This window comes from Micromys minutus, assembly GCF_963924665.1.
Source record: "Micromys minutus genome assembly, chromosome: 27".
NCBI classification, from domain to species: Eukaryota; Metazoa; Chordata; class Mammalia; order Rodentia; family Muridae; genus Micromys; species Micromys minutus.
The window spans coordinates 25,583,273-25,595,508 of record NC_137962.1 but is presented as its reverse complement, the minus strand read 5'-3'; the positions used below and the strand labels follow the sequence as shown (position 1 = coordinate 25,595,508).

At 46.4% G+C, this 12,236-nt stretch overlaps 1 protein-coding gene across 1 annotated transcript in view; it reads left to right on the top strand.

The window, feature by feature from the left end:
• Positions 1 to 1,077: 1,077 nt before the first annotated feature.
• Positions 1,078 to 12,236, top strand: part of TMEM117 (transmembrane protein 117) — a 404,345-nt gene continuing 393,186 nt past the window's right edge. Inside the window, exons 1-2 of the mRNA XM_080939837.1 lie at positions 1,078 to 1,264; positions 10,248 to 10,550. Coding sequence (XP_080795963.1) covers positions 10,274 to 10,550 — 277 coding nt within the window. The 5' untranslated portion in view covers positions 1,078 to 1,264; positions 10,248 to 10,273. The remainder of the gene's footprint in view (positions 1,265 to 10,247; positions 10,551 to 12,236) is intronic.

Here is a 12,236-nt window from a genome sequence, read left to right as displayed (position 1 = left end):
GCTAAGCCACAGTTTCCAGAGAGTCTATGACCACTGTCAATTGCAAAAAAATGTGGAGGCAGCAGGAGGGCTCGCACACTTGCTCTCCACTTCAGATCTGCAGATTATCACAGCCGCCCCTGCTTCCTGAAGCTCGCCTCAGAATCCTCAGTCCAGCCGGGAAAAGGGCCGCCCTTGCCTTCCTAAATTGGCTACTGTGGGCCCCCAAGAATGATCTTCCCTTTCCATTTCGCTGTACAAAATGTGATCACCCCCATTAGCACCAGCTGCCAATATGCAGTAGCTGTCACCGTGCTGGATACAACAACGTTTAGCACATTGTAGCAGCCAGCAAGCCTAGGCAGCAGTCGCTATTAGGGGTAGAGCCTCAGACCAGGTCAAAGGTTCCTCCTGACACACGGGGCAGGGAACTATGTAAACACACCAATGACAAGCGTCGGAGATGTGCTTATGTGTACATGTATGTGTGCTTATGTATTTGGACAATGTATACGTTAGCTTATATTTGTACGAATGTTTGTATTTATGTGTGCATGTAGGCACCTTTGTACACACACTATTTCTGTACAGATAACTATGTATAAATTGGTACACATTCATGTACCAATGTATCTATATGTGCACACATATTTCCATATAAACACGTGTGCATCTATATATATGTACACACATATGTATGTATACATGCATATGTGAATATATATACACACATACACAGAACTATATATGCATATACACATACATTTACATATACACAGAGATACGAACACACCTATATAGGCATATATATAGACACACAGAAACACACAAATAGGAAAACTAGGATGTTTGTGTCCCTCTCCCCTCCCCCACCCCTCACACAGCGGCGGGCAGGGATGCCCTGTGAGCAAGGCCGCCTTAGAAAGTTAGCGGTCCCCGCTGCTGGCACCTGCGCAGGTTCCCCGCAGGGTGCAGCTGATGCGGTTCCAGCAGGCCGTGGCCGGGCGGCGCTCTCCCTAGGCCGCAGCAGCGCTCCTGCCCTGCCGTGCCCTGCCCTGCCCCGCCCGGTGCGGTCCGGTCCCGTCTGGCTCCGCAGAGGCGCGGCGGGCAGGCGGGGTGGCATGTGCCCGGCGCGGTCCGGGGCCGACTCTGCGGCGCGGCGGGAGCGGCCAGCGTAGGCGGCGGCGTGGGCCGCGGTATTTATAGCCGGGTGACAGCAGCGCGCCGCGGCCCGTGTCGCCGCTCGTCCTGCGTCCGCCGCGGTGGCCGAGCCGCGCGCCCTCCGGTGAGTACGCGGCCCGCAGCCCTCGGCCCGCAGCCCCGGGCGCGCAGGCAGGCCGGAGCCCCGCAGCCCCGCAGCGCCGCGGGCCGGGGACGAGGGAGCCGGGCGGGGACCGAGCCAGCCGGGGCTCCGGGGGACGGGCCGCGGGCAGCCCGAACTTTCCCGCTCCAGCGATTCCGGGGCGCAGGGACCCGAGCCCCCGGCTGCCGAGGAAAGGAACAGGTTGCACTTCCTCCGCGTCCTTTCAGGACGGAAATGGGCAGGCCTGTGTGTTGGCGAACTCCGTCGTGACTGAATTAAAAAATAGTTTTCCATTTCTGTTTTGAAAAATAGCCACAGGCCCGCGGGTGTGTTTAACCCGTGAGAGAACATGTAAGCTGCTATGACTTCATTTTACCCTCTGTGGAACATCGGGATGCGTGTGTGTGTGTGTGTGTGTGTGTGTGTGTGTGTGTGTGTGTGTGTGTGTGTGTGATACTTACCTTGATATTACTGTATGGACACAAAAGTGAGTTGAAGTATGTGAAATATGAGCTGCCCCCACTCTACCCACTCTAGTCTAGGAAGCATTTATGGTTTGATTTGTATTCTGTAGCAAGTTCTAATTTACTGAATATAGTGGTAAAATCCATGCAAAAACTATTTCTGTTTTATCTATCATCCATCTATATATAATCTCTACCTACCTACCTATCTATCTACCTACCTACCTATTTTTCTATCTGTCTGTCTGTCTATGTATGTATGTATGTTTCTATTATCTATGTATCAATCTAGCTATTATATCTATCTATCTATCTGTCTGTCTGTCTGTCTGTCTGTCTGTGTGCCTGTCTGTTTATCTATTATCTCTCTTTCTGAACTGTATCTTATTATTCCCTCAATCTTTGCAGTTTAAGAGCAACTGGGGATTTTGACTCAGCTAGTTTGTCACTACCCTCCCATTCTCAATATAATTCTTGTGATCAAAACAAAGAAACAAAGAAACAAACAAACAAACAAACAAACCAGTATTCATCAGTTTTACTTACTTTGCTTGAAACTGCCAATCACTTAAAAGGTAACTCCAGGCCCAAACAACTTTAGCCCATTGATTTTTGTTGTCTTGGAGTAAGACCGTGACAGGCAAATGGCCCAAAGGGCAGCCCATACCACCTTAAGAGGTCCAATGGTCAGGTCTCCACTTTATAACCCCATAGGACTGGTTCATCCCCAGCTGCCATTCCACTGGGAAGCTGTCTTTCTGGAAAACCTTCAAACCAACTTCGCTCTTGGCTTCTGGGTTCAAAAACTTTGCCTTGATCGATGTCCCAAGGACTGCAGGCTAAAAACACTGGAGGAAAATTACTAAACCTTGATCCAATGTGAGGAGAAAAGACGTGATTTAGGAATGTGATCCTGCAAATTAGTTGGGTACCGCAGATGTCATCTTGTCCCTATCCAGAGGCACTTAGGTGGTTACATTGATTGCTCTAGAAAGCCGTGCTTCATTTAAAAGGCTGTGTGGTCTGTGGACCAGACTGAAAGGAAGAGCCTGGGTTGTACTAATGTGACTGGTGTCTGCATTATAAAACCTGCCTGGAGCGCTGGGCTATAGGAAATGCTCTGCTGCTCCCGTGCCTGTCCTTTACTTGTTTGGCTTCGAAGTGAGAGGAATGGAACCCAGAACCGTGGTAGGCAAGGGTTACCTCCATCCGCAGAGCTTCTCCTACATGTCCACTTATGTATCAGTTTGAGGCAGAGGCTTGTGTTTCTCTTGACCTAAGTCTGGTCCAGGAACTATATAGAGATTTGGCTTATCCACTTTTCTTCCATCTCCTTTCTAATGGAGTTGGATGCTCCAGTACTGCAAACTATCTCTGGAAAGGAATTCCTTTCTCCCCACAACACTGGCCTGTTAGCCCTCTGTCTGTCATGTCTGTGTGTCCCTCTGCTCACCATCACAAAGTGCTGAGTGGTTAGTGGGTCTGGGTCCTCCCATCCTTCGTAGGTGGGGATGTAAGGCTGACTAGGGTACGTGCATCTGGGCTGCATAGAAGCGGACAAGCTTGCTTGTGTCAGTTGACATCATCATGACCTTGGGAGGATTGTACTTTGTTGAATCTCTGTGTCCTTACTAGATGACTGGTGTAAAGACTAGTTGAGATAATATGGGGGTGGGGAGGGGGAAGTGTTTTCTAAGCCCAACACATAAATTACTTTTTTAAAAAGTCAATAACAACCGCACTGTCTTTATCCCCTGAAGTTCTGTTTACCTCAGGAAATGCTTTTTGCGCCTAGACCATCCCTCCCTCCCCACATCCAGTCCACTGGGAAACCTCACTGCTCCTTTCTTGTATGTTCTAGAAGCAGAGCTTTGTAAACTGCCTAGACCCAACCTGTCTCTCACCACCTTTCTCTTGCTGGGCATCTGTCTTCCTTCTGAGCTTCTCTGCTTCTTCCCCTTGCCCTCCTGGAGAGTGTTTGGAACAGCAGGCACTGTGGCCCTGCTGACACCAGGGGGTAGTGTTATGGCCCTGCTTCCCTCTGCCTGAGCCCAATTCCAGGCCTTTCTTACCCTCCTTGCAGTCTCCTCAGATGCCCTAAACTTCCTGAAGCACACTAGGTTTGGTCCCAGTCTCTGAGGCCTTAGATACTCCCTGTCACCTTACTTTTCTCTTTTAGTTTGAAAAAGTATTATCTTTTAAAGTGTTTAATGTTTGTCCCTTGCAAGAAAGTCATTAGAGGTACCCAAACAGAGCCCTTATCAGTAACCTTATCAGTTGCTTTCTCTGGAATGGGAACTTGGTATATTTCTGATAGCCAAGGTTACTCTGTTAGCCCTCTGCCATCCACTCATTCACCATCTGTCTATCCATCAATCAATTATGCATTCACCACCCGTCCATCCACTCATCCATCCATCCATCCATCCATCCACCCACTCATCCACCCATCCATCCATCCATCCATCCATCCATCCATCCATCCATCCATCCATCTATCCACCCACTCCTCCATCCATTCATCCACACACCCACCCACCCATCTACTCACCCATCCATCTACCCATCCATTCATCTACCCACCCATTCACCCACCTACCCATCCATCCATCTATTCACCCATCCATCCACACTTCCATCAATCCATTCATCCATTCATCCATCCATTCATTCATTCACCCATCCACCTATCCATCTACTCACCCATCCATCTACCCACCCATTCACCCACCTACCCATTCATTCATTCACCTATTCGTCTATCCATTTATCCATCCATCCACCCACCCACCTATCCACTCATCCACCTGTTCATCTATCCATCCATCATCATTCATTCATCTATTCATGTACCATCATCCATCCATCCATCCATACCTCCATCCATCCATCCATCCATCCATCCATCTTTAAATGTTTATTTACTACTGACCATATGCAGGTAACTTCAGCACATGGGCGTCTGAGAGTGGTACATGTTGGACAAACGACAGATGAATGCTATTCTGGAATTATAGTCAGACTTCACTGTTTCTCTGCAGATGGTGTCAGTCTTCTCTTTGGAAGCCTTTGATCAGGGGCTATACAACAGTACTTTCTTTACAAACTCCATTGATCTGGAGGTCCTTTCTCTTCTCCTTTATGCTCCTTTGAAATGAGGGTTTTTGTAAAAAAAAAAAAAAAGTGATGTTTTAATTATCTGGGATAAGTTCACATCTCTTCAGAGCTGGAGTTATTATAGAAGCTGATGAGTGATCAGTTTTAGCCTGTAGTCATCAATATTGTGGTTACGACTTCTGTGTAAAGCCAAAGGCTTCCATGGCATCAATGGTGGCATTACCCCACTGTCGTCACTGATGAGAAAACTAAGGGCTGTGGAGTCTTCTGCCTTCTGAGAGTCAGGCTGAACATCCGTGGTACATTCTGAAAGTACCATCAGATAAACTCAGCTATGTATGCGGATGTTCTGAAACAAGGAACACGGATCAACAGTCTCCGTGGCCCTATGTTCTTTCTGATCATGCTAATGGCAGTCACATTGCTTAGGAGCAACAGACTCACCATCCTAGAAGCCTTGTGAATCCTTTAGAGAACTTCCTAACCTGCACACTGGGGATGGATGCTGTGTGGCCCGCACTGGTCGTACCTCTGATGAGCTTCTCCGTTTTGTGGAAGGTACCAAGCCCTCAGTTCCAGCATCAGTATGTGTGAAATGAAAAATTAAGAGTGTTTTCCTTACCGGGCAGCCTTTCAGTTCATTATTGACGATTGCAAAGCGCTATAATACTATTAGGATAGTCTTGTGTCCAGGGAGTGCTCAGTAGATGTTAGCCCTTTGTGACGGCAATGATAATGCAGTGTCGAGCCAGGTGCTGATGGTGAGGCCAGGAGTGAGATCAGTACTGTTAGGGCCATGCTGTCACTGCAGGCTTAGGGTTGGTTACCTGCCTTTTCTCTTTAGCAGATGTCCACTGCCACATGGCTCTGTCCTTTTGAACCTTCTTAGACAAAGAGAAGCCCTTTTATTTCTGAGTGTTCCACGGTGTTTATTCAGTCCGCATCGATTGATTGCCCACTATTGACTCAGCACTAAGCTCTGCCCAGGAAGGAAATAGCCCCTCGTGATCTCGCTAAGGAGGGTCAAGTGAAGGAAGGTGAGCATGTAAGCGGATGATTTCACTAGGAACTGTGGAGAGTAAAGATAAAGGCATCCCCACATACCGTAGTACGACCAGAATTAAAAACAGACAAACAAGCAATGCCAAAACATTTGCAAACCGTGTGCCTAGAAGAATAGTCTATTGGAAAGCCTCACTCCTAGATTCCTGACAGCAGGGTCATCGTGAGCCCAAGGTCCACGGAGATGCTGACTGTGAAGTACAGAGGTAGAAACATTTCTGGCACTCTGGCTCGTATCAGGGTATCTATAGAACTAGAAAGCCAGGCCACAAGGACTAGACAAACTTGTGACATCTCAGTGTCTAAAGCCACAGAAGAAGGAGGAGCAACGATTCCCAAGTAACTGTAAGTGCTTGAGAATTGCTGAAAACCACTTTAACTTCTAGACCCAAGAGAAACAGTAAATCTATCCTAACGTTTCTCATACAGAGATGGAGTGATCAATATCAGGGTCCTGTTCTTTCTGCTAGTATGGAAGTCACCGAACTGTTGGAAGAAAAGACCAAGTGGATCTGAAACGCGACAGAGATAGCTTACTGCAGGACCGGCCTCCAGCTCTGATCAAAGGGAAAGGTCATTCAAGATCCCGGGCATTACATTTTCGACTTTTTTCTTTGTTGGGTCTGTGAGCTAATGTGCGGCAAGTGCTTGGGGTTTTCACGTCCTTATCTGTAACATGATATCGACAGGGACATTCACAGCATCGCTTGAAATTAACTGAGATCATGCACTGGTTTAGGGTTCCTGCTCAGCGCTGGATGTAGATCTGCCTCCCAAAATAGTGCTGTAGCAGCTGCCTCCAAAAGTTTCTGAATGTGCTCATTTGATGCTGGCCTGTGGACAGTATATCTCCCACAAAGCAAGACTCTGAAGTTAAAAAAAAAACAACCCACAGCAATGCACATCAGAGTATGTCAATCAATGCACATCAGAGTATGTCAATCAATGCACATCAGAGTATGTCAATCAATGCACATCAGAGTATGTCAATGCACATCAGAGTATGTCAATGCACATCAGAGTGTGCCATTTCTAAAACTGGAGTCAAGGGTCTGAGCTTCTTCTCTGGGTTCTCAGACCGCCCCGCCCCCGTCTGTGCACCTTTGGGGAGAGACGAGGCAGTGGTGGAAACCTCATCAGAACCATCCCTGGTTAAGAGAGATACATAGTCACCTCGAAGAGAGACTTGGGTGACACCCGAATCTGTGTTGCTAGGCACGCAGCACAGTCTATTAAGACACGAGATCTTTTGGATGAGGTTTTGGGAATTTCTCTGGGGTGGTGGTTTTTGGACACTTCCAGGGGCTCAGCATGAATTTTTGTTAGCCAGTGGACTACTGGCAGCGACTGTCACAGACATTTATGTTATTTGTTTTTGACAGACAATATTTGCTTTGCTATGGGCAAGTCACCATTCTTAAGCATTCCGAGTCACAGACCTCGGGAACAGTTTTTACTGAGCAGAGCACTCAGGGAGATCTGGGACTTGACGTTGCTTAGCAGGCTTGTGGATCGAAGGTGCTGGAGCTATTGGATTGCGGGGAATTCTATGGTCAATCCATGTGTGCATGAATTAATGTTGCTTTCTGAAAAGGAGTTGTACGAAATCTTCATCAATTTAGATTATGGCTTTAATTGACATTCATGAGACAGGAGTATGGGGTTTTGGATGGAGTTTTTGGATGGGGTTTTGGAGTTATGGTCCCCCTTCTCAGATCTTCTATATTGACTTTGAAGAACCTCAGTCTTATGTGTCTTATTTATGCTTTCAGTCAGGTATAAAACAACAACAACAACAACCAGCTTTACCAATGCTCTCCTGCCCCTGCCTCCAAGTGTTCAGGATCTAGGAAGGACTTTTTTTTTACATTCTTTACCCCTGGGAATAGTAGGGTATATTACAGAATTCAGCACTTGTTCCATTGTCTCTAGAGACGAATGTACCTCTAGAAAGTATGTAAGGCCTGACATCCTGGGGGTCAGGCCCTGGTTTCTCCCAGGGAGTGCCTAAAGCTGACCTGGGGCTAGCAGTCATGCCCTGGTCTCAGACCCTAGAGACTAAGACCACAGTTCTATGGCCACTCACAAACTCCGAGAGCCTCAGTTCCATCTCTGTAAAATGCAGGGGTGGGAGTGGTAATAACAGCATTTAGAGGGCTGTTTGACCCAAAACAGACATACTAATGATGCATGCAGACACCCAACGTATGGCTGTGTGGACACTGCTAGGGCTTCCTTCCTCTATGTGTGTGTGTGTGTGTGTGTGTGTGTATTTTAAATTTCCCTGGACTTATTTTTTAAAAAAATTGAGAAAGAAGAAAGCTGAACCAGTAGAGGAAGTCAAATAATCTCCCTCTTATTTTTGTAATTTAGCATACAAGCAGTTCCTACGGCTGGAGGAACAGATACAGCTGAGTCTGAGAACCAAGGCAGTTGACAAAAATGAGCTTTCGAATCCAAGTAGCCTTAGGTGCCTCTCTCGAGACCCAGTAGATTTAAGGCAGGCCCAATGTGAGGTACAGTGTAGGGGATTTGTGGGGAGCTCTTAAGAAGGTGCAATCATCAGGGCGGAGGCATCTTTAATCTCAGCACAGGAGGCAGGGGCAGGTGGATCTTTTTAAGTCTGAGGCCAGCCTGGTCTACAGAGAATTCCAGGTCAGCTAGGGCTACACACATGGAAACCTTGTCCCAAGAAACCAGATGAGGAGGGGGAAGAGAGAGAGGAAGAGGAGGGGGAAGAGAGAGAGGAAGAGGAGGAGGAAGAGAGAGAGGAAGAGGAGGAGGGAGGGAGAGAGGAAGAAGAGGAAAAGGAGGAGGAAGAGGAGGAAGAAGAAGACCTCTTAGCCTGGACTTTGGACTTGGCCATGTCTTTCTCTGTGGAAGCTTCCTTTTCTCATAACTCCTAGAAGCACAGCAGTCCAGCTCAGTCCACCCCTCCCCCCATGGGGAAACTCGTAGTATATTAACTTTTTCTTGGTATATTAGACTTGGGTATATTAACTCTTTCTTGAAATTATTTAACCAGATTGTCAAGGTTTTTATTTTTATTTTTTAGGATATTTTCTGTCTATATGCCCATTTGACAATGTCTTGAAATAGATTTGGAAGCATGTCCCACACCCATTAAGTTACTTAATCTGTACAGAGACAGATTTGGGCAGTAAGTTTGTTAATGTGTTCAGTTTACTTCTATATCGCCTGGTCTTTTAAACGGCTTCGTAATATTATTATTGTTGGCATTAGGATAGCCCCCTCCCCCAGCAATGGCTCCACCCACAGGTGACAGGAACCTAGCACATCAATTGCCATGGAAACAGCCAAAGCATTCCCAGAAGACATCAGTTCTAAATCCCATCTCCACCTGGGAGCAAGTGACGTCACTACCCCTACAAAAGACCGAAACCCTTCCTCCTCTCTCTCTTTCCTCTTCCTCTCTTCGCCCGGCCTTGACCCCTGCCCTATCCCGTTCTATTAAACCTCTCCACGTGGAACCGTGTTTGGTGTGGTCTGTCTGGGCCTAGGCGAGAAATCTAATTTACAACAATTATTATAAGGTAAAATGTCTAAAGGCATCACGGAAATGTGCTCTCTTCCCCCCTCTATGTCTGCATAGTTGTGATCGATCTCATTAAAAAAAAAAAAGAAAGAAAGAACAAAACAAAAGTCTCATGTAGCCCAGCCTGGTGTCAAACTGGCTATGTAGTTCAAGCTGGCCTAGAACTTGAAAAACTTCAGTTCTTACTCCCAAGTGTTGGGATTACAGGTGTGTGCTGTAAAGGCTGGCTGTCACCTTAGCTTTGGGCATTGTTCTTCCCTCTCTGGTCCCTTCCTCTTGTTTATCTGCTCAAATGATAGGAAATTAGAAATAAGGTGGGCGTTGGTAGCACAAGTCTTTATTTTTTTTAAGATGTATTTATTTATTTTATGTATATGAGTACACTGTGGCTATCTTCAGACACACCAGAAGAGGGCATCAGATCCCATTACAGATGGCTGGGAGCCACCATGTGGTTGCTGGGAATTGAACGCAGGACCTCTGGAAGAGCAGTCAGTGCTCTTAACCACTGAGCAACCTCTCCAGCCTGGCATAAGTCTTTAATCCCAACACTTGGGAGGCAGAGGCAGACAGATCTCTGAGTTTGAGGCCAGCCTGGTCTACAGATCTAGTTCCAGATGGCCAGGGCTACACAAAGAAACGCTGTCTATATATAGGCAGGAACAGGTGTGGTATTCCCCACCTATTGTGCAGCAGGTCTGAATAGATCTGAACAATGGCGAGACAGCTTGTCTTCAGCTTTAACTCGGTGTCTTTCCTTACACAGGTCAAGCAGCCCCGAAGGCTTGAAGGATGGGTAAAGACTTCCGCTACTATTTCCAGCATCCTTGGTCTCGCATGATCGTGGCTTACCTGGTCATCTTCTTCAATTTCTTGATATTCGCGGAGGACCCAGTCTCTCACAGCCAAACAGAAGCCAATGTTATTGTTGTTGGAAACTGTTTTTCATTTGTAACAAATAAATACCCTAGAGGAGTTGGCTGGAGGATTTTGAAGGTGCTTCTATGGCTACTGGCCATTCTCATAGGACTGATTGCTGGCAAGTTTCTGTTCCACCAGCGTTTGTTCGGTAAGTACTGCGCATGTGCCGCTATGCTGCTGGCTCTTGACTTTCTGTTCTCTGAGCCAGAGCTGTCTGTTTCCGAGATCCAGTGCCAGAAGACTGCAGTGCGTGCTCCAGGCTCAGGGTGTTTGGACTGTTGTGGCTGCACAGATTCTTTAACTGTCCTGGGCTTGATGGTTAGGGAAATGGTCCTGAAACGAAATTGGTATCAGAATTCACTTAAAAATACCTTCGGACAAAAAACAAACAAACAAACAAACAAAAAAAAAAAAACAAAACAAAACTATGAAATAGCCCTAATCGTGGTACAGCTAAGAGTACCGATTGTAAAACACAGTGCCTTCTGACAGCACACATTTCATTAAAGTAAGTTAACCACTGGCCGAACACACTCACAAACCCACATATACGCACATGAAATTATAAACAGAACACATTGTTTTGTGTTGTAAGAATACCGTTTTGCACTTATTTATTTAATAGTGTGCATGTGTGTGCATGTGTTGCTCTGTGTGTGCGAGTGTGTGTTGTAAGTGTGCGTGTGTGCGTGTGTGCGTGTCTGTGTGTGTGTGTGTGTGTGTTCAGAGTACAGTGAACAGAGTGTTCTCTTCTTGCCCTGTGTATTAAACACAGGTCACCAGGCTTTGTGGCAATAAACCTTTCTTCCAGAGGCATTTCTTTACCTCCATTTCTTAACCTCATCCCCTAGAAAAACAAAACAAAGCAAAACAAAACCAAAACCAAGACTTTGGCTTCCTGATGTTTATTTGGGACCTGTACACTATACAGAAGAACAGAATAGTATTAAGGAATCCCTTGGTAATAAATATTGGAAACATTAGTTTACGTTAAAGAGTAACTAGTTCCGTGTTAGCCCAGTGACTCTCAGGCTGCAGCCTGATGCTGAGACCCTTTAAATCAATTCCTCGTGCTGGGCTGACCCCCAACCATAAGCTTATTCTTGTTGCTACTTCATAACGGTAATGTTGCTACTGTACATCCCTGTGAATTGTAAGTCTCTAATACACAGAATGTCTGATATACGACCCCCAAAGGGGCTACGGCCCTCAGGTTGTGAACTCTGTGCTAAAGGGATGACTCTGCAGTTCAGAGCATCCCCAGCACTCACATGGAGGCTCAAAACCCTCTGTAAAACTATAGTTTATGGAGCCACTGTCCTTTTCTGGCATACAGCTATACATGCAGGCAAAACTCCCATATACATAAAATACAAACATAAACACATCTTTAAGAATAAGTAACCAGTTATAAGGACCCTGGACCATTTTACAGACATCAAAGAGGAAATTCACTTTGGACTCTGGGGTGAAATGGGTCGGGACCTAGAACCCTGTCAGGATGAGGTACAGCATACAGTTGCTCAGCAAGACTGGCTTTACCCAGGTTCAAACTCCCAGGCAAAAGAGACCGACTTTGGTCTAGTGAGGTATGGCTCCCACTGCTTGCCTGACTGGTCAAGAAATAAAGATAGTTACTTATTATCTACCAGACACTAGGGTGGAACAGCCTCTGCTCTCATAAATGCTTACCTTCTGGAGAACGGAGCTAAGCAGGTAAACGTAGAATACTTGATAAGCCGATGTTGGGAGGATGAAATCAGATAGGTGTGCAGCTGCTGGTCAGCCACTAAGAGACTTTAATAAAAACATATTGTGCCAGCATTATAATGAG